The 26,020-nt window shown below is 41.0% G+C and overlaps 2 protein-coding genes across 3 annotated transcripts in view; both read right to left on the bottom strand.

Moving 5' to 3' along the window:
- The window catches only part of srcap (Snf2-related CREBBP activator protein), an 87,491-nt gene extending 66,025 nt beyond the window's left edge, over window positions 1-21,466 (bottom strand). The window contains 5 exon segments of the mRNA XM_061876047.1: window positions 2,163-2,384; window positions 2,546-2,587; window positions 6,694-8,660; window positions 19,976-20,052; window positions 21,241-21,466. Of these exon segments, the coding sequence (XP_061732031.1) occupies window positions 2,163-2,384; window positions 2,546-2,587; window positions 6,694-8,433 (2,004 nt within the window). The 5' untranslated portion in view covers window positions 8,434-8,660; window positions 19,976-20,052; window positions 21,241-21,466.
- Window positions 21,467-21,765: 299 nt separating this feature from the next.
- Window positions 21,766-26,020, bottom strand: part of fbrs (fibrosin) — a 39,741-nt gene continuing 35,486 nt past the window's right edge. For both annotated transcript variants that reach the window (XM_061876050.1, XM_061876048.1), the window contains one exon: window positions 21,766-24,404. In XM_061876050.1, the coding sequence (XP_061732034.1) occupies window positions 22,877-24,404 (1,528 nt within the window). In that variant the 3' untranslated portion in view covers window positions 21,766-22,876. The remainder of the gene's footprint in view (window positions 24,405-26,020) is intronic.

A 26,020-nucleotide genomic window follows, 5' to 3' on the forward strand; every position in this document is an offset into this window, starting at 1 on the left:
CTTTGCATTGCAGAGTTTTAACTTGAAATCACAGATGTAGCAACCAACTGTAGTTACTGACAGTGGTTTAATGAAGTGTTCCTGATCCCATGTGGTGATATCCTTTACACACTGATGTCTGTTTTTGATGCAGTACCGCCTGAGGGATCAACGGTCCGTAATATCATCGCTTACATGCAGTGATTTATCCAGATTCTCTGAACCTTTTGATGATTTTACGGACCCTAGATGGTAAAATCCCTGAATTCCTCATACTATCTCGTTGAGAAATGTTGTTCTAAAACTGTTCTACAATTTGCTTACAAAGTGGTGACCCTCGCTCCATCCTTGTTTGTGAATTACTTAGCATTTCATGGAAGCTGCTTGTAGACACAATCATGACACCCACCTGTTCCCAATTAGCCTGCACACCTGTGGGATGTTCTAAATAAGTATTTGATGAGAATTTCTCAACTTCATCAGTATTTATTGCAACCTTTCCCAACTTCTTTGTCACGTGTTGCTGGCATCAAATTCTAAAGTTAATGATTATTTGCAAAAAATCAGTTAGAACATCAAATACCGCATTTCCTTTAATAGCTGCCAGGGCGCTAATTCATTTAAAACCTCTTCTCACCCCTGCGCTTATTCAAGGCGTGCGGTAAAAGTAAGCAGGTGCTAATAATTTTAAAACCTCTTCTCACCCCTGCGCTTACATCAATGGCATACAGTGAAAAATGAGTGTGATAAAAAAAAAAAAAAAATGTAATAAAAAATTATTCTGCGGCCGCGGTCCGGTGGTTGGGGACCACTGCTCATCGCGCCCATCTTTGCACCATGCTATCTGCGTGCCGGTAGGACGCATGCAATTTCGCTGTTTCTCATATGAGATTGCAATGCATACTTGGTCAACAGCCATACCGTTTACACTGATGGTTGTGATATAAACAACTTTAAAACTCTTACTAATATGCGCCACACTCTGTGAACCCTAACCAAACAAGAATAACAAACACATTTCTGGAGAACATTGGCTCTGTAACACATTATAAACACAACATAAGATCTACCCAGAATTCCAATGCATCCATGACTCTTGGCTATATTATTCACACGGCCCCAACCCCGCCCACCTCAACCGACGCAGAAATGTGTTTGTTATTTTTGTTTGGTTAGGTTTCACAGAGTGTGGTGCATATTAGTAAGAGTGTTAAAATGGTTTTATATCACAATCATTGGTGTGATCTGTATGGCTGTGGAACAAAACCCCAGGTTTACACATAGGGACGGTGTGGTGCAGTGGGGAGAGTGGCCGTGTGCAACCCGAGTGTCCCGGGTTCAACCCCCACCTAGTACCAACCTCGCCACGTCCGTTGTGTCCTTGAGCAAGACACTTCACCCTTGCTCCTGATGGGTGCTGGTTAGCGCCTTGCATGGCAGCTCCCTCCATCAGTGTGTGAATGTGGAAGTAGTGTCAAAGCGCTTTGAGTACCTTGAAGGTAGAAAAGCGCTATACAAGTACAACCCATTTATCATTTATTATAGTAAAAGCGAAAAAAAAACTTCTCCACCATTTTGAAAATGATGGCAGGGGAAGCGTCGCTAGTCACAAATTTGACCCGGCGGTAAAAGTAAGCATGCGCTAATAAATTTGGGGAGCGAGTTTTACCCGGCAGTAATTCAAGGCAGGCCCGGCGGCTATTCAAGGAAATACGGTATACTGGGTGTGAGTTTTCCTTGCCCTTATGTGGGCCTACCGAGGATGTCGTGGTGGTTTGTGCAGCCCTTTGAGACACTAGTGATTTAGGGCTATATAAGTAAACATTGATTGATTGATTGATTGATGTTTTCTTTGTAGCATATTCAACAGAGTATGGGTTGAAAATGATTTGCAAATCATTGTATTCCGTTTATATTTACATCTAACACAATTTCCCAACTCATATGGAAACAGGGTTTGTAAATCAGACTACGGTAAGCATTCAGATAATTATTGACTATTCGACTAACAAAATAATCGTTAGTTGCAGCCCTTTGGCCCATTAATCGTTTCTTCTCCATTGTAATATTTTTATGATCGCGAGAAGCCAAAATGGAAATTGGATGAACTGTCCCGCGGAGGGAAATGTGGAGCAGTGTTGCGTGTCACGTTCATAGAAGAAGACCCCAAAAGTCCCACTCACATGTTTGGCCAACTGCACCATGTCGCCGCGTCGCTCTCCGCGAGGTCGCTGAGGAGTAGACTGATCCAGCGGCGACGAGGGGGACACAAACTTGCCGTGAGGCCCCCGGAGAGGGGACGACTTGTCATGGCGGGAGGAGGTCCAATCATTGCCGGGCGAGGGCTCCAGCTGGGAGGAGGAGGAAGTCGAGGGCGAGATCCTGTCTGAGATCCACTTGCTCACCTGAGAAAACAAAGAGGAGGGACTAAGAGGTGAAGGTCAACGCCTCGTGCGAGAAGAGCAAAGCGTGCATGAATGACTAGCGTGCTCCCTAAAAGCCACAGTGCACCCCCACAAGAGCCCCTCCCTGAGGTGTGCCGCTGAACCTCCCTGGGGGCGCTTACCTTTCGGAACAGTGCCTGTCTGTCCGTCCTGCTCTGTCCATGCTGGAAAAACACACATGACTTAGCATGCCGCTGATGATCACTAATCAAACATACATGTCCAAAGTAACATGCAGGTGACGTGCATGAACATCAGGCTACCAAGACACTTTAAAACAGGGCTGCCCAAACGTCCTATACTGAGGGCCACAGGCCAACAAATCAATTTGCTACTTTTCATCTTCAAAAGCTGCACGATATGTAAAAACAACTAGAATATTTTATTTTGGTAGAAATTTTGTGTGAACGCTGAAGATCCAAAGCCGAACTGTAATGCTAAGAGTTAGCACACTGGCCAGACAGTCTCAAAAAACAAAAAATATGAGCAAAAGGAGCTAAGCAAAGAAGCTAGCATGCGAAGGGGTAGGATGCTAACAATAGCATGCTTACAGTTAACGTGTGAAATATATGACACTAAGCTGTATACCTGCTAAATTAGCTAAAACATCTAGCACGCTAAAATGCTTACTGCATCAAGTCCCAAAATATGCTACTCTGAGGTGTGCACCTGAAAATGTATCAAAATGCTAGCCTGCTAAAGTTAGAATGCTCACAAAAACCATGAGCAAAAGGAGCGAACCAAAAAAGCTAGCATGCTAACGGGTGCGATGCTAACAATAGCATGTTCACAGTGTGAAATACCAAAATATATGACACTAAGCGTATACCTGCTAAATTAGCTAAAACAGCTAGCACGCTAAAATGCTTACTGCGTCAAGTCCCAAAATATGCTACTCTGAGGTGTGCACCTGAAAATGTATCAAAATGCTAGCCTGCTAAAGTTAGAATGCTCACAAAAACCATGAGCAAAAGGAGCGAACCAAAAAAGCTAGCATGCTAACGGGTGCGATGCTAACAATAGCATGTTCACAGTGTGAAATACCAAAATATATGACACTAAGCGTATACCTGCTAAATTAGCTAAAACAGCTAGCATGATAAAATGCTAACTGCGTCAAGTACCAAAATATGTTACTCTGAGGTGTGCACCTGAAAATGTATCAAAATGCTAGCCTGCTAAAGTTAGAATGCTAACAAAAAACATGAGCAAAAGGAGCTAAGCAAAAAAGCTAGCATGCTAACGGGTACGATGCTAACAATAGCATGTTCACAGTGTGAAATACCAAAATATATGACACTAAGCGTATACCTGCTAAATTAGCTAAAACAGCTAGCATGCTAAAATGCTAACTGCGTCAAGTACCAAAATATGTTACTCTGAGGTGTGCACCTGAAAATGTATCAAAATGCTAGCCTGCTAAAGTTAAAATGCTAACAAAAAACATGAGCAAAAGGAGCTAAGCAAAAAAGCTAGCATGCTAACGGGTACGATGCTAACAATAGCATGCTCACAGTGTGAAATACCAAAATATATGACACTAAGCGTATACCTGCTAAATTAGCTAAAACAGCTAGCATGCTAAAATGCTAACTGCGTCAAGTACCAAAATATGTTACTCTGAGGTGTGCACCTGAAAATGTATCAAAATGCTAGCCTGCTAAAGTTAGAATGCTAACAAAAAACATGAGCAAAAGGAGCTAAGCAAAAAAGCTAGCATGCTAACGGGTACGATGCTAACAATAGCATGCTCACAGTGTGAAATACCAAAATATATGACACTAAGCGTATACCTGCTAAATTAGCTAAAACAGCTAGCATGCTAAAATGCTAACTGCGTCAAGTACCAAAATATGTTACTCTGAGGTGTGCACCTGAAAATGTATCAAAATGCTAGCCTGCTAACGTTAGAATGCTAACGATTGTACTGCGGGTAGTAGAAAAAAAATAAAATAAAAGTATTTTCTGGACTAGACACAACCGGTATAAAATCCACATCCACTAAATTTTGGAAGATTAAACAACTCTGTATATTAGCCACACCAGACTATAAGCCGCAGATATATATGTTGGGAAATTAGTTATTTACACAACATTTTATAAAAGTTTATTTACAAACCTAAATCCAAACGGTGCCTGTGACAGGCCAGTAAAACGGATGATCAAACAAAACAGAAGTCATCGTCATGGACCCAATAGCTGCGCAAGCTAGCTCTGCAATCAGCAAAACAGACTCAATAAATCCACGGTGACGTTTGGGCGAATTTACTGAGGAATTAGTGAAACTGAAATAATACAAAAAGAATGCCGTTGTAAGTTAATGATACTCGCACAGACAGTCGTACAGATATTAGCGTAATAGTTCATGCTAACGACGCGAGCTTCCTTACATTACGATAACGCGTACAAATATGCATGAAAACACTCCTACAGACATCACACATGGGAGACATTTTATTAAGTACGAATTACAAACGTTACTTGGAGTGATGAATGAAGAATCCATATGAGTAAAACCACTATGGGTGGCTGGAAGACTCTACTTCTGGTTGAAAGCACTAGTCTGAAGAGTAATCCAATGCAGTACAGACAGCGAGCAAACTTGTCCAAAAGATGGCGCAAACAATACACACGTATTCAGTGTATTTGACTTTTTTTTTTAGTTTTTGCTTTATGGTTTATAATTTAGTCGCACAGTTTTAAAGCTGCAGGATTTAAAGCGCAGGAAAAAAAGTAGCGGCTTATAGTCTGGAATTTACAGTAGTTACTGGGCACAAAAGGCCCCTGGGTCGCACTTTGGACACCCCTGCTTTAAAGACGAAAAAGTGCATTTAAGATTATAGAAGTGGGCTCCTAAGGTGCTTGCATCATGTAGAATGTCACTCAGTGGAGACCTCCTCCAAGGCCAAACAAGCGCAGATTTGCTTGAATGTTCTACTCTGGGGTTTTCCCAAATATAAACAATCATGGCGCAACACCTGAAAAATAAGTTGTTTTTTTAAAACGCTTGTTTCAGCATGATGTATGAATGGATATAGTGTACATACTCTATTTACGACTACTGGCTATATTACGTTTCAAAAACAACTCAGATATCATAAAAATGTTCCTCGTTGCTTTATTTTGAAAATGAAAAGCTGTGCATCTAAACACCTGTCAGCTAGTCGCACACCTAAACAGAGTTGACACCTGGCCAAAGTAAGGAGAAAGTTCAATGGGAAAGGTATTTAAAGCTAATGAATGCATTTCTTGTACAAGCCTATGTTGATTACTGTAAATATTTTGACATGACGACATCCAACTTTATGCTCTTTCGACCTCCGTCTGGACATAACGGTGTTGCGTGCACTTGTCCCCGTTATGTGTGTTCTTCTTCGGGCACTCCGCTTTCCTCCCACATTCCAAAAATGTTCACGTTAGCTTCATTGGAGACTGTAAATTGCCCATAAATATAAATATTCATGTGAAGGATTGTGTATGTGCAATTTATGTGCCTGTGATGATTGGCCATGCTAAGTTGAGTTAGCTTGTCTATGAGCTAGTCCATTGTACGTTAGCATTAAGCTAACGGCTTTAGAAGTCAACCTTCATCCTGCAAAATTGTAATGATTTTTCCACTTTGTTTCGAATTATATTAATAATTTAACGAGGTTCTACACTTCATTTGGATATTTACCGTACTTACTTTTGTGTGCTTAGTTTTACATTGTGAAGAATAACAACAAAACACCGCAAGTTATTTGTTTGAAATCTAATTCAAAGGACTGTTTACAATATTTGGCAAATAAATGTGCAACATTTATGGAGGGCAGAATATAGTGAAGCCCGTGTTGCCTTTTACAACAAACAACAATTGTAACTGCATTGAACAAAGAGAGCACATTCTTCTACCAAGTCAAATTCCTGGCGTTAAAGCGGATTGTGATGAAACATTTCAATATTTTTAATGGTAATAATAACTAATACAAATAATATTTGGTGTTGTGTATACATAAAACATTTCTAAATAAACGATATGCATCATTGCAAATCATAACGATCATGTCATATGTGATGTCATATTGACCACGCCCCTAGTCCCGCCCCCACCGTGGCAATATAGGGGAAAACCTGAAGTGTAGGGGGCTTTTATCAACAGGGTTCCCCTGCTGGTGCAAGCAGATTGTATTTACTTCTTCCTTGGCTCATGTTCCACCTCCGTAAAAAGTTTAGTTGTAAGTGAAAAGTTAACGACAGACTGATACATTTCAAACGCGCTCATTATTCTTACTTCATGTAACGAGCGGGGAGTCGTCATTTCCCCGTCTGGTCGGTCTGCATCCTCCTCGCTGCCTTCGTCAGCGCTGCTGACCTGTCCTGATGCGTCGTCCATGGCCTCCGCGTCCACCGGCGCTTCATCGTCGTCGTCCTCCTCTTCCTCCTCCTCTTCCTCCTCCTCCTCCTCCTCCTCTTCCTCCTCGACAAAGGGGGAGTCGGGCTGCGTGGCACTGGAGGAAGAGGGCCCGTCGCTACTTGAAGTTCTGCTGCCGGTTAAGGCTTCTGATTGGCCGGCGGGGGGCTTCGTTTCATTTGAGTGGGAAGAACCGACAGCAAGGCACTCTTTGGGGTCCACGTTTTGCTCGGACACCTGTACCTGTGCCAGAGGGGTTAGTGGGTGCTCCAGGACAGGTTCTGAAAGAATAATCCTTGCTGGGTCCTCAGGCGGATCTTCTTTGGTACCTGCAGGACTCTGTGGTGTGATACAGCGTTCAGTCGCATCGCCTTCCGCCGTGTCCGCCGGCGATGCTTCGCCACTGGCCTGCGAACATGCCGTTGGAGTGTCGGTCTGCTGGAGGGGGAAAGGGTCCACTTCCACCAAGCAGACCTGGTTGGAGCTGGAGTCTAGCAGCAGATGTTGTCCCATGGCAGCGACCGCGTCATGCGACGAAGGCAAGTCCTGCTGGGAAATGATGAGCGTGTCGCTGTCGTCCATCGTGTGAATAGAAGGTTGCAGGTGCGAGTCCAGGCCCTCGTTGGAGTCCAACAGAGCGTTGAAGAGGTTGACCTCGTAGCCCGGGGAGTGGGGTATCTGCACGCTGGTGCTCACGCACACCGTTTCCTCGGCGGCGACCTCCTCCACCAGGTCACAGAACTGGTACACCTCCACGTTTTGTGCGCTCAGGTCCATGTCGGCCTGAGCGCCGTCGGCGTGCTGCAGCAGGTAACTCTGCTTCAGGTGCACGTTGGACCACGAGGCCTCGCTCACCACCACGATCTCCTGCGACTGGGCGGAATGCACCAGCTCGGCGAACACGGGCGTCTCCGTCAGGGGGAACTGGTGGCAGGGCTGAGACACTACAAGGTCCGAAAGCGCCAGGTCCTTGGAGGAAGTCGCACTCAAACCGCCTGCCGGGATATCGGCGTCTTGTCTGGTTGTAGTCCTGTTGGACAAGGCTGGAGCAGGAGAGCCTGATCCAGGTCCAGTCAGGAGTTCTGTGTTTGTTTTAGCTTTGTAGGAGCGCTCATCTGCATCGATAACATCCTGCCTGAGCTGACCTGTGACTGGCGGCAGGTCAACTGGCTCGCTGCAGTTCCACGAAGCGGCAGAGTCCTGGCCAGCGCTCTCTGGCGCCGTCTGATCGGTGGCGCCAGGGAAGGACGAGGCCGTGAAGCAGATTTGAACTTGCGCTTGCGGGATAATAGTTCCGCCTGTGTACGATTGGAATTCCACGCCTGTTCCGTTTTCAGAGTTGCACTTGTGCGCCGCCGCGACCAGCACAACTCCCGCGCCCGCTTGTGGCTGAATTCGATGTGTCTCGCTATTTGAGAGGCGTGTCTCTTTAGCAGCAATTTGTAAGTCGTGTTGCAACACGCGCGCCTCGTCGTCGTTTTGTGCATGTGACGCGAGGAGACTGTTACGGGTCCTGAAGTCCTCGGCGATGGATGAGCGGACCCCCTGTGAGACGTGGGGATTGGCGTCGCCGCTGATGGGGAGCATCTGGGGAAAGGCAGTAGAAGGAGCGGTCTCCATGACCACAAACACCGAGTCGCCGCTATCGGGCCTGGGCGCCAGGACTTGAGGGACCGGGCGGGGGGCGGCGGCGGCCGGCTGCGGGACATGCCCAGGCGACTCCCCAGACACATTATGTGCAGCCTGGGGTTTGCCACCCAGCACATCCACAGCCGGAGAGGCACGCTGCAGCACTGCCGCCTCCCCACACTTTCCTCTCTTGGTGGTGCTCCGGCCACACGTTGCACCTGCGGGGTGCAGAAGAAGAGAGCAACAATGAACCGGGAGAAGGGCGGGGGGCTGAGAATGTGCTACCACTGATGGGAGGATCCATTCCAGGGCTGGGAGTACACCTTGAGAGAAACAGATGAACATTGAGGAGGGGGGGGGGGGGACATTGAGGAGGAAAAAGAGGAAAATTGAGGATAAGAGAAATATTGAGGAGAAAAGAGGAAATTTGGTGAGAAAAAAGTGGGAAAATGGGGAAGAAAACATTGAGGAGATAAAAAGAGGAAACATGGGGGAAAAAGAAAATTGAGGAGAAAAGAGGAAAATTTAGGAGAAAAACAGAGGAAAGTTGGGTGGAAAAAAAGGAGATTTGGGGAGAATAAAGGAGGAAACTTGAGGAGAAAAAATACAATTGGGGAGAAAAAAAATAAAAAATAAGGAGAAAAGGGAAAACTGAGGAGTAAAAAAAACAATTTAGGAGAAAAAAAGGGGACAATTGAGGAGAAAAGAGACAATTTGGGGAGAATAAAAGAGGAAAGTTGAGGACAAAAAAAGAAGAAAATTGGGGAGAATTAAAGAGGACAATTGAGGGGAAAAAAGGAATGTTGAGGAGAAATAAGAACATTGAGGAGATACAAATAGGAAACTTGAGGAGAAAAGAGGAAATATGGTGAGAAAAAAAGTCAAACATGGGGAAGAAAATAGAGGAACATTGAGGAGATAAAAAGAGGAAACATGGGGGGGAAATGAAAATTGAGGAGAAAAGAGAAAAACTTAGGCAAAAAAAGAAGAAAGTTGAGTGGAAAAAAGAGAAAACCTGAGGAGAAAAAAAAAGAGGAAACATTGAGGAGAAAAGAGCAGATTTGGGGAGAAGAAAAGAGGAAACTTGAGGAGAAAAAAAGGACAATTGAGGAGAAAAGAGGAGTTTTGGGGAGAATAAAAGAGGACAATAAAGGGGAAAAGAAAAATTCAGGAGAAAAAAAAGAGGAAAGTTGAGTGGAAAAAAGAGAAAACTTGAGGAGAAAAAACAGAAACATTGAGGAGAAAAGAGATTTGGGGAGAAAAAAAGAGGACAATTGAGGGGAAATAAAGGAGCAACTGCAGGAAAAAAAAGAGGGAAATTTCTATCAGCACAAAGTGCTGCCAAGCAAATTCCAAAAGAAAAACGTATTATTATTATTGAATATGCTCAACAAGTAATTATATACGCATCACCATCTTTTCATCAAGTAGTATTTTCTTTGTTTAGTAACTAAAATAACTTTTAATCAAGTAGTATTTTCTTTGTTTAGTAACTAAAATAACTTTTAATCAAGTAGTATTTTCTTTGTTTAGTAACTAAAATAACTTTTAATCAAGTAGTATTTTCTTTGTTTAGTAACTAAAATAACCCCACACAATATACTTCCTTGGCAGAGGAAGGAGGAAATATTTGTATGCGTGAATATGTTTGTCTTCTTCCATTTTAATTGGTAAACTTTTTCGAATGTTGTGTTTTTCAAAAAATACAATTCAGGTGATCATTTTTTCCTCTTCCTGTTTATGTGACATCAGGCGTGTTCACTTCCTGTTTGTATCCATAACTTTGAGCAAAGAAAGCAATAGAAAGACTCTATCCTGGTTGTTTACAGCAACGCTTTACACGTTTAGGTCGGGGAATGACTTTTTAACGGGGAAAGGTGTTAATGTCTCGTTTTCATGTTAGCACTGACGCTAGTCAGTCCCATCTTTTGTCAATGTTTGGTTATCAGTCACAGTTTTTGGATCATTTTGATCTAATGCAGCAATACTAAGAGTTTTACAGCGGTTGTCATTATAACCGTTTACAACGCATGCGCTTATCCAGTCCATTTTGTTTTCATCACTATCAAATATAGTCCTAGGTCTACTGCAGTCCGTGGCGTCATCACCATCAGTCATCAAAAGAAAAATGGCGGATAGGTCACATGGAATACAATGGCCACAAGACAAATCTTGAGCCACGACGGACACAATGGAAGCGAAAGCAGTGTTAGTTAAGTCCATGTAAAAAACTAAAATTCTAAAACTAAAATTCTAAAACAGAAGAGTGTTAAAAATAATGTTCAAAATATAAAACATTCTCATGCATTTTTAATCCATCCATCCGTTTTCTACCGCACCTGTTCAAGAAGTTGCGTTAATGGTAAGAAGTTATTTATTTATTATTGGTTAGTGTGGGGCTTGCCCTCCTGGGTGTTCTTCAGACCACCAAGCACCGACATGAGAGCCTGTTTCAGGGTTACAATATTGTTTTATTTTTCAATAAGTCTCTCAGTTGCTTTCCAGCAATTGTATTTCCAGCCCCAACCCAGTCTCTCTCCTGGCTGCTGCTTATAACAGAGCGACAGGTGATTAGATAACAAGGCCCACACTTTGAGAAACGCTGGTTAAGAGTGTCCGCCCTGTGATCGGTAGGTCGTGAGTTCAAATCCCGGCCGATTCATACCAAAGACTATAAAAATGGGAGCCATTACCTCCCTGCTTGGCACTTAGCATTCAGGGTTGGAATTGGGGGTTAAATCACCATAAATTATTCCCGGGCGCGGCACCGCTGCTGCCCACTGCTCCCCTCGCCTCCCAGGAGGTGATCAAGGGTGATGGGTCAAATGCAGAGAATAATTTTGACACATCTAGTGTGTGTGTGACAATCATTGGTACTTTAACTTTTAATAATATGAAAAAAAAAAATGGTGATAATTTTCTTGCCACATGGCCCAGCCCTAGGATCTATCATTAATTCATACATAATTCCCTTATAAGAAATAAAAGGCAATCTAAGAAACTTCACCTGCAGTGTCCACTATCTGTTTCACACTCACATCCATTTTAACTGACTCAATTATTTCGTTCTAAATAAACTAATATCTATTTGATCATTCCATTGACAGTACTATAAAAGAACATGAAGTCGATAAATCACAATGTACATGCGATTTTTATAAAGTCGACAGTTTGGAGCTGAAAAAGACGGAGGTACACACATACGTATATTTGACATATTAAGAATAACTGCAACCAAACAGATAAATACTTGCAAAGAGACCGCAGCAACTAAAATGAGATTCTTGATAAGAGCCACAGATAATAGAAATGGAAAAATTTACATTTAACAGAGAAAAAATGGGTTATGGTCAGTTATATCCAGTATGTAATCATTGATAAAGATGGTAGTATGCAATTATAACGCATGTGTACATAAATCTATATGATAAACACGCCATCTCTAGTATGATTCTCTGCATAACACTATAGAAATATGTATATTTTTACTTTTATTTATGTATATATATATATATATATATATATATATATATATATATATATATATATATATATATATATATATATCTTGATTGGATTATCCAGAAAATAGTGCTCGATAACGTGGTAGAGTGTAATATGTAGGTGTGGGAAAAATCACAAGACTACTTCATCTCTACAGAACTGTTTCATGAGGGGTTCCCTCAATCATCAGATTTTAAAAAAAGAAAAAATCTCCTGATGATTGAGGGAACCCCTCATGAAACAGTTCTGTAGAGATGAAGTAGTCTTGTGATTTTTCCCACACCTACATATATATATGAAATTCACTATAATTAGTTTATTTAAAAAAAGGGGGAAATAATAAAAGGTCAAAATTGTTCATAAAGATTCCAATGAAATATCATTCTATAATGTTTACAAACGAAAGTGGAAGTAGATACACATATTTAAAAGACACAAATAATATGTATACTTCTTATGAAGCCATAACATTATTTGATGTTTTGTATTTATGTGTAAACTACTTTTTAAGCAGTTTTATTTTTAAACACGATAATGATAAGTGATATTGATCACAATAACTTTTTTTAGCCATTCTATTTATTGTTTTGCTTGTGTATATTTCTCTCAACAAAGACAAAATCTATTTTATTGCTTTTGGCTGTGATTTTTTTAGAAGTGCATTAAATTTTTTCAAGCACAAAAAAAAACGTGTTTAGCCATTTTATTTCTTGTTTTGCTTGTGTATATTTCTCTCCTTAACAGAGACAAAACCTATTTTATTGCTTTTGGCTGTGATTTTTAATCAAAGATCAATCAAAATTTTTAATCATCCATTGCTTTCCTCCTCTCCAAGGTTCTCATAGTCATTATTGTCACCGACGTCCCACTGGGTGTGAGTTTTCCTTGCCCTTATGTGGGCCTACCGAGGATGTCGTGGTGGTTTGTGCAGCCCTTTGAGACACTAGTGATTTAGGGCTATATAAGTAAACATTGATTGACATTGATTGAAAGAAACATTTTGCTAACAGTCTATTATGTTTGTTTCAATTTACTTGGATATTTGAAAGTTTACATTCCAATTTTCATGATAAAATATACGAGAAATACAAGGGTATTGCATTTGAAAGGGTATACTTGCAGTTAGGGTCGCCTCGATACCAATATTTTGGTAACGCTACCCAAATGTATTTCGATACTTTTCTAAATAACAGGCACCTAAAAAATTGCATTATTGTCTTTATTTAAACAAATAATCTGTGGGTACATAAAACAAATGTTTCTTATTGCAATTTAGTCCTTAAATAAAATAGTGAACATACTAGACAACTTTTCTTTTAGTAGTAAGTAAACAAACAAAGAATGCTAATTAGTCTGCTGAGGTATGCAGTAACATATTGTGTCATTTATACACCTATTATTTTATCAACAATATTAAGGACAAACTGTAAAAACGGATTATTAATCTACTTCTTCATTTACTATTAATATCTGCTTATTTTCTGTTGTAACATGTTCTATCTACACTTCTGTTAAAATGTAATAATCACTTATTATTCTCTTCTTTGATACTTTACATTAGTTTTGGATGATACCACAAATTTAGGTATCGATCCGATACCAAGTAGTTACAGAATCATACATTGGTCATATTCAAAGTCCTCATGTGTCCAGAGACGTATTTCCTGACTTTATAAACATAATATGAATTTTTTTCAAAAGGAAAAAAGATTTTGTGACGATAAAAAATAACGCTGAATCATAGTAGTATCGACCAGATACTTGGTATCATTACAGTAGATGTCAGGGTTATATCCATCCACCCATGGCATTTGTTTACATTCAGTAACGGCATCCGGTGGGCTATTGTATTCTCCTACGGTGTGTAGTGAAGCATGTTTAGCTATTCCTCGTCCTCCGGTGATAACCATACATGTAGGAAACTTACTTTATTTGTCGCCATGGAGGTGAGGATTAGTGATTTAGAAGTAGCTAAAACACGGCCGATGGTGGATGGATGTTAGCTGCTAGCTAGCCAGCCATGTCCTAGAATAGAAAGTACTTTATTGATCGCAGGGGGAAATTCAGCACCACTGTTTGCTCACAATAGACAATAAATACTATACAGCATTATTCAAATGTGAGTAATATAAATATATTATACATATATTCTGCATTTAAGTACAGGGTGGAAATAGGGCTTGAGAAGACCAGGAATTCTGGGAAATCCTTGAATTTTTTTTTAATTTTGAAAAGGGGAAGTTTGAATTTCCGGGAAGGTGGAGTGGTTTGAATAGCTTGAAAAATGTGGAAGTTTGAAAAATTGCCCGGAAAACCTGGAATTCTGGGAATTTGCCAAGGGAAAGCCCACGATTCTTGAATAGGCTGAACAGTTTGAAGTTGGAACGGTTTGAATCTTCAAGCACCTCTTCCTGAGGGTGTTTCAGTGTTGTAACGTCACCTTTATCGTTAGTTTTTAGACTAAAATGCGTCCGTTGTCCCTTTTCTGTCTCCACACTATGCCTGCTTATAAGTACCCTGTGATTGTGCACTGCCGAACATGCTCCCCTGCTCGTAAAACCAGCAATGTCACCATGCGACGACGAACCGGTACTTTTCAAACAGATTATAGTACTGTTTATGATTCATTGGTACCACGATACTATAGTAGTACCAGTATTATTATGTATTATCAGTACATCAGTGGTTCATTTGTACTCAGAGTAACGTTGACAATAATTAGAAAAAAAAAGTTTTGATCTATATTGTTGCTTCGATTATTGTGTATTGATCGTAACTAGGGTTGTACGGTACACCGGTATTAGTATAGTACCACGATATAAATGAAATGCCCCCCACGCCCGCGTCGTCATCACGTCATGAAATTGCTGGTTTTATGAGCAGAGGAGCATGTTCGGCAGCACACAATCAGAGAGTACTTACAAGCAGACACAGTGTGTAGACAGAAAAGTGAGAACGGACGCATTTTGGCTTAAAAATTAAAGCTATAGGTGAAGTTATAACACTGAAACGCCCTCAGGAAGAGGTGCTTTAAGATATGGCGAGCTAGCTAGCGGCTAACGTCCATCCGCTGTTAGCAGTGTTTTAACTACTTCTAAATCATTAATCCTGGTCTCCATGGCGACAAATATAGTGAGTTTCTTACAGGTATCATCCCTGCAGGACGAGGAATAGCTAAACACCGTAGCTCACTGGCGTCGCAATGTAAACAAACGCCATTGGTGGATCTACACCGAACATCCACTGTAATGATATCAAGTACAGGCACGTAACTTGTCAATACTACTATTATTACGTCAATATTTTTTGGCATCACATCTTTCATTTTTAGAAAATGTATATGTCTGTCTATCTGTGTTGGCCCTGCGATGAGGTGGGGACTTGTCCAGGGTGTACGCCGCCTTCCGCCCGATTGCAACTGAGATAGGCACCAGCCTCCCCTCCGTGACCTCAATAGGGAATACCGTATATCCTTGAATTGCCACCAGGTATATAGTATGCGTCTGCCTAGAATTACTGCCGGGTCAAACTCGTTTCGCAAAATAATTAGCGCATGCTTAGCATTACCGCCGGCTCAGGATTAATTAACGCCAGGTCAAACTCGTTTCGCAAAATATTTTTTTTAGCGCATGTCTTCCGCCGGGTCAAACTCGTCACGTCACGAGTGACACTTCACCTGTCATCATTTTCAAAATGGAGGAGGCTGATTTCAATCATTTGAAATCGCATAAAGGAAGAAGATTAAGAGCTATTCAGTAGGATTTAAGGTCCAAGCTATTGAATATGCTAAAAAGAACAGTAAGCAGCTATGTTTTATTAATATACCGTAGCTGCGTGTGTCAAATATGAGTCATTAAATGACTCCTGCCTCCTGGTGGTAGAGGGCGCTAGTGATCCTTCTTGCGACTACTCGGCTGCAGAAGAAGTGACAACAAGCAGCAAGAGTGAGCAGCCATCGTTTATTTTTTTTCCTCTCGCTTGCACTTTTAACATGGAGGATTACATATCTAAAATAAAACAGTTTTCTAAACTGGACTTTCAATGGAAGCAGGAGGTAATAAAGGAAGATCTCCATCGAGACGGAGAGACTTTTAAAACTGAAGAAAGATAAGGAAGACTTCTATAAACAAGTTATCGATGCTTTTGATCAGAAGGAGCTGCGCATGGACTTCATTTATAAATAAAGGTAAGACCATAATAACGTTTTTTTTTATTAAATGTGCTTTTCATGATGGTATCCTTACATCACACTCAAATTTATAAGCGCAGGCCTAAATTTACCGCATGCCTTTGGTAAGCGCTGGAGTGAGAAGAAATTTTAAATTAATTAGCGCCCGGGTGGCAATTCAAAGAAATACGGCATGTCTGTCTATCTGTGTTGGCCCTGCGATGAAGTGGCGACTTGTCCAGGGTGTACCCCGCCTTCAGCCCGATTGTAGCTGAGATAGGCACCAGCGCCCCCCGCGGCATCAAAAGGGAATAAGCGGTAGAAAATGGATGGATGGAATAAAATCATTTATCGGCAATAATTTATAGGTCAATATAGCGTCCAAAAAAATGTGTTATCGCACGGGTCACCAACCTTTATGAAACCAAGGGCTACTTCAATCAATCAATCAATGTTTATTTATATAGCCCCAAATCACAAATGTCTCAAAGGGCTGTACAAACCATTACAACTACGACATCCTCGGAAGAACTTCTTGGGTACTGATTAATGCGAAGGGCTACCAGTTTGATACACACTTAAATAAATTGCCAGAAATAGCCAATTTGCTCAATTTACCTTTCATAAATAATAAAAAAAAATTATATATATACATATATATATATATATATATATATATATATAAATAAAAAAGGGTATTTCTGTCTGTCTTTCCGTCGTAAATTTTTTTTCCTTTTACGGAAGGTTTTTTGTAGAGAATAAATGATGAAAAAAACACTTAATTGAACGGTTTAAAAGAGGAGAAAACAGGAAAAAAATGAAAATAAAATTTTGAAAACATAGTTTATTTTCAATTTCGACTCTTTAAAATTCAAAATTCAACCGAAAAAAGAAGAGAAAAAGTAGTTGATTCGAATCTTTTTGAAAAAAAAAAAAAAAAAAAAATTATTTATGGAACATCATTAGTAATTTTTCCTGATTAAGATTAATTTTAGAATTTTGATGATATGTTTTAAATAGGTTAAAATCCAATCTGCAATTTGTTATAACCAATTGAACCAAGCCATATTTCTAACAAAGTTTTGTCTCTCTTAGAATTGAAAATGTTGAGCAAAGCGGGACCAGCTTGCTAGTAAACAAGCACAATTACGACTACGACATCCTCGGAAGAACTTCTTGGGTACTGATTAATGCGAAGGGCTACCAGTTTGATACACACTTAAATAAATTGCCAGAAATATCCAATTTGCTCAATTTACCTTTAATAAATAATTAAAAAAAAATTATACATATACATATATATATATATATATATATAAATAAAAAAGGGTATTTCTGTCTGTCTTTCGGTCATACATTTTTTTTCCTTTTACGGAAGGTTTTTTGTAGAGAATAAATGAAGAAAAAAACACTTAATTGAACGGTTTAAAAGAGGAGAAAACAGGAAAAAAATGAAAAAAAATTTTTGAAAACATAGTTTATCTTCAATTTCGACTCTTTAAAATTCAAAATTCAACCGAAAAAAGAAGAGAAAAAGTAGTTGATTCGAATCTTTTTGAAAAAAAAAAAAAAAAAATTATTTATGGAACATCATTAGTCATTTTTCCTGATTTAAGATTAATTTTAGAATTTTGATGACATGTTTTAAATAGGTTAAAATCCAATCTGCAATTTGTTATAACCAATTGAACCAAGCCATATTTCCAACAAAGTTTTGTCTCTCTTAGAATTGAAAATGTCGAGCAAAGCGGGACCAGCTTGCTATTAAACAAGCACAATTACGACTACGACATCCTCGGAAGAACTTCTTGGGTACTGATTAATGCGAAGGGCTACCAGTTTGATACACACTTAAATAAATTGCCAGAAATAGCCAATTTGCTCAATTTACCTTTCATAAATAATAAAAAAATTTTATATATATATATATAAATAAAAAAGGGTATTTCTGTCTGTCTTTCCGTCGTAAATTTTTTTTCCTTTTACGGAAGGTTTTTTGTAGAGAATAAATTATGAAAAAAACACTTAATTGAACGGTTTAAAAGAGGAGAAAACAGGAAAAAAATGAAAATAAAATTTTGAAAACACAGTTTATCTTCAATTTCGACTCTTTAAAATACAAAATTCAACCGAAAAAAGAAGAGAAAAAGTAGTTGATTCGAATCTTTTTGAAAAAAAAAAATAAATACAATTATTTATGGAACATCATTAGTCATTTTTCCTGATTAAGATTAATTTTAGAATTTTGATGACATGTTTTAAATAGGTTAAAATCCAATCTGCAATTTGTTATAACCAATTGAACCAAGCCATATTTCTAACAAAGTTTTTTCCCTCCTAGATTTGAAAATGTTGAGCAAAGCGAGACCAGCTTGCTAGTAAACAAGCACAATTACGACTACGACATCCTCGGAAGAACTTCTTGGGTACTGATTAATGCGAAGGGCTACCAGTTTGATACACACTTAAATAAATTGCCAGAAATAGCCAATTTGCTCAATTTACCTTTAATAAATAATTTAAAAAAAATTATACATATATATATATATATATATATATATATATATATATATATATAAATAAAAAAGGGTATTTCTGTCTGTCTTTCCGTCGTAATTTTTTTTTCCTTTTACGGAAGGTTTTTTGTAGAGAATAAATGATGAAAAAAACACTTAATTGAACGGTTTAAAAGAGGAGAAAACAGGAGAAAAAAGAAAATAAAATTTTGACACATAGTTTATCTTCAATTTGGACTCTTTAAAATTCAAAATTCAACCGAAAAAAGAAGAGAAAAACTAGTTAATTCGAATCTTTTTGAAAAAATTAAAAAATATATTTATGGAACATCATTAGTCATTTTTCCTGATTAAGATTATTTTTAGAATTTTGATGACATGTTTTAAATAGGTTAAAATCCAATCTGCAATTTGTTATAACCAATTGAACCAAGCCATATTTCTAACAAAGTTTTGTCTCTCTTAGAATTGAAAATGTCGAGCAAAGCGGGACCAGCTTGCTAGTAAACAAGCACAATTACGACTACGACATCCTCGGAAGAACTTCTTGGGTACTGATTAATGCGAAGGGCTACCAGTTTGATACACACTTAAATAAATTGCCAGAAATAGCCAATTTGCTCAATTTACCTTTAATAAATAATTTTAAAAAAATTATACATATATATATATATATATATATATATATATATATATAAAAAAGGGTATTTCTGTCTGTCTTTCCGTCGTAATTTTTTTTTCCTTTTACGGAAGGTTTTTTGTAGAGAATAAATGATGAAAAAAACACTTAATTGAACGGTTTAAAAGAGGAGAAAACAGGAAAAAAATGAAAATAAAATTTTGAAAACATAGTTTATCTTCAATTTCGACTCTTTAAAATTCAAAATTCAACCGAAAAAAGACGAGAAAAACTAGTTAATTCGAATCTTTTTGAAAAAATTAAAAAATATATTTATGGAACATCATTAGTCAATTTTCCTGATTAAGATTATTTTTTAAATTTTGATGACATGTTTTAAATAGGTTAAAATCCAATCTACAATTTGTTATAACCAATTGAACCAAGCCATATTTCTAACAAAGTTTTGTCTCTCTTAGAATTGAAAATGTTGAGCAAAGCGGGACCAGCTTGCTAGTAAACAAGCACAATTTTAAAAATAGAGGCTGCTATTTGAGCTATTTTTTAGAACAGGCTAGCGGGCGACTCATCAGGTCCTTACGGGCACCACGTTGGTGACCCCTGTGTTATCGGCCCAGGCCTGCTGGTATCGTTCCTTAAATCATATTGGCGACCTCAGATCAAGGTGCTATTCTGCATCCAATCAGATTCCACGCAGCTTCTCACCTGTCTGTGGGGTGAGACACAGATCTTCAGGGCTTTCTACTTCCAGGATGCTGAAATTAGGGTCCTCTCCACATGATCTTGAGAGGGCAACACAGAGAGAGAGGAAACTTTATGAATGTCACCCAAGCAGCTTGGTAAAAAAAAGTGTCCACTTCTGGACTCTGTCAGGCCAGCTTGCTACACATCCAATATGTTGGATTGTGCATCCTGCAGCAGCAATACAAAAAAAAGAAAAAGTGAACTTGTTTGCTGCATTCGCCCACAGGAAGACGTCGGGGTCCCTGCAGCAGGAGCCGGTACACGCGATGCTGCCTCCGGTCATTGAGTCAAGACTTTTAATGACACAATGACGTTGGAAATGTCCACTAATAATACATACACTATGTTCAGTGGTCACATGAGCATTGGTGGCTTTTATGAAAAGCAGACACTTTTAGACAGGATCTGAGAGGCAGAGTTGCACAACACATTCAAAGTAAGCCCTCCTTTTCCCGTCATAAAAGATACGATATGAGATGTTTTATCGGCTCATAGATGCCGGTGTGAGCTAGCCTAGCCTAGCCTAGCCTAGCCTGGCACCACAACAGTGCTCGGCTGCCATTAGGCTGCTAACGAGCGAGCTAACAAGAGTTGACTTCGTGGAAGCCGCAAAGCGCCCGCTCGCAGCCCGCGGTGACGTAACGGCCGGGTTTATTGCTTTCAAAATGTGGCAAATCGCTTTGAAATGAGCCCCGGCAACGGAAAAGTGGCATTAAAAAAAAAGCCGCTTGTCCATGAACTACTGGGGGGGAGGGGGGGTCGCTCGTGACGTCATGGCGCGGGGGTCAAATATCCGAAAGCCGAAATAAAAACGGTCTTTATTTGTTTGGGCGACACACACAAATGACTTTGTCGTCGGGCGTGTGTGCGGAAACGAAAAATGTTTTTACAATTTATATACATTTTACAATTGTATACGGGGCGTTTAGGGGGGCGCGCTGTGTCCGACTGCTGGCTCTTTAGCAGCGACCACAAAGAAGTAATGTGTTCAGTCTTACTTGGCAGGCCAACCACACTTCCAACTAATCTCTGGTTCACATCACGGCAAAACTATTCAGTGTCCGGTTAAAGGAGTCTTTAAACGAAAACAAATAGTTGGAAAAGCATTGTGAAACAATGCAACGCCCGCCTCTGTGGTGTCGTGCGTCCGAGCCCCCCTTGAAGCCCTCATTACTTCCTCCTGGTCCCCCTCCCTTTCAAGGCCGCCATCTTAAGTTCCCACCTACCTGAATTTTCCGACCACTTTTCTTTTACTAAATTCTCGCTGAAGGAGTCGTCATCCGTGTAAAATCGCACGCAATCCGTGATGCCGGTGGTCCAAACTGCCTCCCGGTACCCAACGAGGTACCACTCGGCGTGCGGGAAGAAGTTAAAATACGGACCGGGGGAGCCTGGGCTTTCGGCGCAGAATGTAGCGGTCATGGGAGGAGACTTAGCGCAGCGAAATGGTGGAGCGCCGCTGCGCCTCGCAAAGTACACAACCCGCGCACATCTCGCGAGATCTCCGATGGCGCGAGGCTTCAAATATTCGCTGCGGAATTAGCGTAAATTCACCACATTTTCCATCTCCGTGAACGTAAATATTGTATTTATGCACACTTTTCTGCGGAAATTATTATATTTCGTTGACACATTTTTTTTCAGATATGGTTTATTACTCGGACTGGATAGGAAATGATCGAATACCGTCTTATAAACTACTTGTGGCGCTGGTGTTTACCAAAGCAGAATAAAAGAGCCACACAAGAGAGTAAACAACAGTTCATTTAATAATTCATCTTTGTGGTCTCTAAGGGAGGGGTTGGAAAGGTATAAAAACGGTCATAGTAAAATAATGGACCCAGTCTTTCCACCACCGTTGATGTCTGTGTCGGCCTTGTAAGTCCTTGTCCCACTAATCCACGTATATAACTTATTTTTTTTTGTCTTTCAACATCCGAGTACAAGGCTCTGAAATGGAGGTGAGCAATAAACCCAGGACGCACAGTCAGAGCTTAATAAAAGGCATTGAGATCCACCTGGAGTCCACTGGAACCTTTTGCATGATGTGCAGTATTTCTACCTGGGGAGAGAGAGTACTGGTGCATACCTGAAACAATGACAAATAACATAACAGTGAATATATTTATTATTATTATTATTATTATTATTATTATAGAAGATAATGTTACGAATAATAATTACAAAGGCATTTAGTCTAGACTACTATAATCTGGTCCTGCTCGTATAGTCCAGAGGAGACTGGGAAACAGAGGAAGCTCTAAAACGCTGTGTTTACACACACGCACGCACACACACATGATCGCACTGTTCTTTTCACCATCCGTCCCGGGAACAAAACCAAAGTAAAGGGATGAATATCATGTTCGAGGATGCTGAGGCTGTTTGGGGTTGGTGATTTTTGGGTAAAAGCAAGAAAATGAAGTACAACGCTAAGTGACTTGGGGATCGGTCTTTTCACAATGATGGACACACAAAGACCACGCTTGAAACCACTTTGCATTCTACAAACCCTCCTCTTCCGCCTTATGTAGAAGAAGTACATCTTTTTGACGCCGCCACGGTGAGAAGGAATTCTCGGGTGCGCATACCTCTGGAAGTCTTTGCCCGTCCACACGGAAAAGGCTGGCTTCTAAGCAGTCAGAGAGCGCCCACAGGAGGGGACACAAATAGTCAGATGCACACGGACAATGTCGTCTAAATTGCACTGGTAACACATTGGTGAGTCTTGCATTTTCTCCCACCAGCTGCAGCCTCAAAAGGCCGCGCTCACTGGGACTACTTTTGTGTACGGTGAAGACATTAGCGAGCAGCACAGTGATCCTGACGTTTCCCTTCATCTCCTTCACTCGTGTCTTTGTACTATCTGGACTCGCCGTCTTTGTGGGCGCCGAACAGTGATAGCTCGCCGGGGCCCCCCAGTCTGGAACCCCGGGGTGGCGTGGACGAGCGGCTGGTGACGGACGGAATGAGTGGCGGCGGCGCCCCCATTGACAGAGCGCCCACCAAGCCTGCGGGCGTCTTTGCCAGGATGCCGTTGGGCACGTGGTGCGCGTTGAGCGGGCCGAGGCGCGAGTAGAGGCCCATGTGGTGCTGGGGGCCCCCGGGAGGCATGCCGTGGGACAGAAGGCTCGGGTGCAGCTGCTCCAGGTGAGCAGCGGTAGCAGCGTGAGAGGGACTGGACAGGTGAGAACCGGGGGGGAGGTGAGGGTGCATCCCAAAGAAGCGCGCTCGCTCAAAGTCCTCCCTCAAGATCTGTGCACGCTGCTCCTCGTCCATCAGACCCCCGCCCGGCCCGCCCAGCTGGTGGGAGCGGTCAAAGTGGTGCGCCATCAGGGCCAGCTCCTGGCGGACCATGGGGTTGGAGGCTGTAGACGTGGATGGGTGGTGTGCGGCTACAGCCGCAGCCCTCTCCGCCTCCAGCAGGCGCTGGTGCTGAAGGAGCCGGGCAAGGTGGGGATCGGAACGCAGGGTTAGGTGGGGGTCGGAGCGAAGTGCCAAGGCCTCCCTCCGATGTTGCTGATGCTGCTGATGCTGATGCTGCTGGGCTGCAAGCTCCCTCCAAGGGTCCCAGGTGAAGCTGTGTGGCCCCTGCGACGGTCCCTGGTGGGGTCCGTGTGAGAAGCGGTCGCCGCCCGGGCCCATGACCAAACCGGCCCCCGCCGTGCTGCCCAGGTACGCCTCGATGGCTCTGGAGCGATCCAGTAGGGAAAGGTGGGTGGGTGGGTTTGGAGTCGGGGGATGGAGAGGGACACCTGGAGTGGGAGTCAGGGAGAGAGAGGACGAAGGCGTACCGGAGCTGGGGTGGTGAGGGTGGCTGTTGGGCCGCTCAAAGGAGTTACTGGGCAGCGGGGGAGGGAGGGAGATGGGGATGTGCTCCGGCTCCTCCTTGCGCTCCTCCTTGACTTTAACGGGTGCCAGCAGGGCGGCTTTAGAGACTGGCGTCGTGGTCCGATCGGACTTCTTAGCCTGCGGCAAAGAGGAGGCGGAGGCCGCCGAGGACGGAGGCAGGCCGCTGTCCCTTTGGGAGTGTTCGCTGTGGAAGCCGTGTGCTGCGGCGCCCAGCGGCCGGGGGTAAAGGTCCAAGGGTGACTGGGCGGAGCGGCCACTGGGCGGCGGGGTGTTGAGCACGGAGGACGAGGACGAGCGCGGTCTGTCTCGGTCTGCCACGAGCGAGGAAGCGCCAAGAGGAGGCCCCCGAGAAGACACTGTCGGCAGCGGCCTCTTGTCCCCGTCTCGGTCTCTGTTCAAGCCGCGAGACATGTCCTCGCCGACGCCCAACACGCTGCTGTGGCCGTTGATGTGGGAGACGGGGGTGCTGCTGCGGGGCTTAAAGGGAGGAGCCACCGGCGACATCCTCACAGGTTGGCGGCCATACAGCATGTTGTCTCTGTGGGGTGACAAGGTACACATCATCAACATGTACACCCCTCTAAAGGCCACCTGTTTTTGCAATGCATTGTGGGGGCTGGGTAAACATGGACAAAGGCTCTGTTTATAATGTGGAAGCCAGCAACAAACTGGATTAAAATGGATCCTACAAAATTACAAAACCAGGGGACAGTATCAAGAAAAAGTGTACCTATTCCAAAGACTTGCTGTAAAAATAAAAAAAAATCCTGGAATTGACTCATGAGCACGATTTGAATCTAGTAAGAATGCTGCCAAACTTGTCAGTATTTTGTCCCTTTTAAACTGGTGAAGAAAGTCAGAATGCAAAATTTGTGTGTGACTTATGAGAGAAAACTTATGTGTGAGGTCCCCCGGCCTTGTCTCATAAACAGGTTTACCCCAAAAGACAACTTTTAAATACTTACATCACTACACGACCTCCCCTGAAAATAATACTCACTACCCAAGACTAAAAGTAAACAGACAACAAGTATTTTTTCAAAACACTGCGCATTGTTTGTGGCCCGCAGCTAGCTCAGCTCACGCTAACATCCTACTAAATGCTGCGTGTCACGAACACACCAACAGGTACCAGGTGATGATGGCCTTATAAGTCCTGTTTGACCGTCATCCAGTAGGGCTGGGAATATTTGGACATTTGATTCTTGGAGGTAATCTTGGAGATTCTCGATTTTAAACGATTCAAAATCACAATTTTTTAATAACATTGAGTAAGAAAATACCTCCATAAAAAAGATAAACAGCTCTGATCAACTTCTATATTACTTAAAAGGAAACTGGTTTTGTTTCACAAACATTTAATAAAGTCAAATACAAATAAGGCAACAAGAAAAGTATCTAACATTTCTCTTTTCTAGATGAAATATGTACAGCAGAGATTCATCTACATCAGCGGTCCCCAAACTTGGGTTAAAAAAAATTTGACCAGAAGCCGGGCAATATCTCTCTCTCTTTCTCTCTCTCGTTTTTATATATATATATATATATATATATATATATATATATATATATATACAGTATATAAATATACATCCGACATAAAGCGACGTTCTTGTTTTTTGTGTTTGTTTTTTTAGTGAAAATAAGACTTCAAGGTGTTTTTTAATTTTTTATATGGATATATATATATATATGAATATATATATCCATATATATATATAGAGAGAGAATGATCTTTATATATATATATATATATATATGTGTATATATATATATATATATATAATATATATATACACACATATATATGGATATATATCTATATTTATATATATATACACATATGTATATTTATATCTATATATCTTTCTATATATAAATACACATATATATATATATATACACATATAGACATACATGTATATAACATATTTATGGATATATAAATATATATACACATATACATACATTTATATATATATATATATTTACATTTAAATACATATATATATATATATATATAATCTGTCTCTTTGCAGATTTGACAAACTACCTTCTCCTTACACCGAACAAAAGGAAGTCATACGTCCAGTGATGTTAAAAAACTCCACACTGAGTCTATTTTACGTTTCCCCGACAATTTTGCCATTTTTT

The sequence above is a fragment of the Nerophis ophidion genome, linkage group LG17 (assembly GCF_033978795.1).
Source record: "Nerophis ophidion isolate RoL-2023_Sa linkage group LG17, RoL_Noph_v1.0, whole genome shotgun sequence".
Classification (NCBI taxonomy): domain Eukaryota; kingdom Metazoa; phylum Chordata; class Actinopteri; order Syngnathiformes; family Syngnathidae; genus Nerophis; species Nerophis ophidion.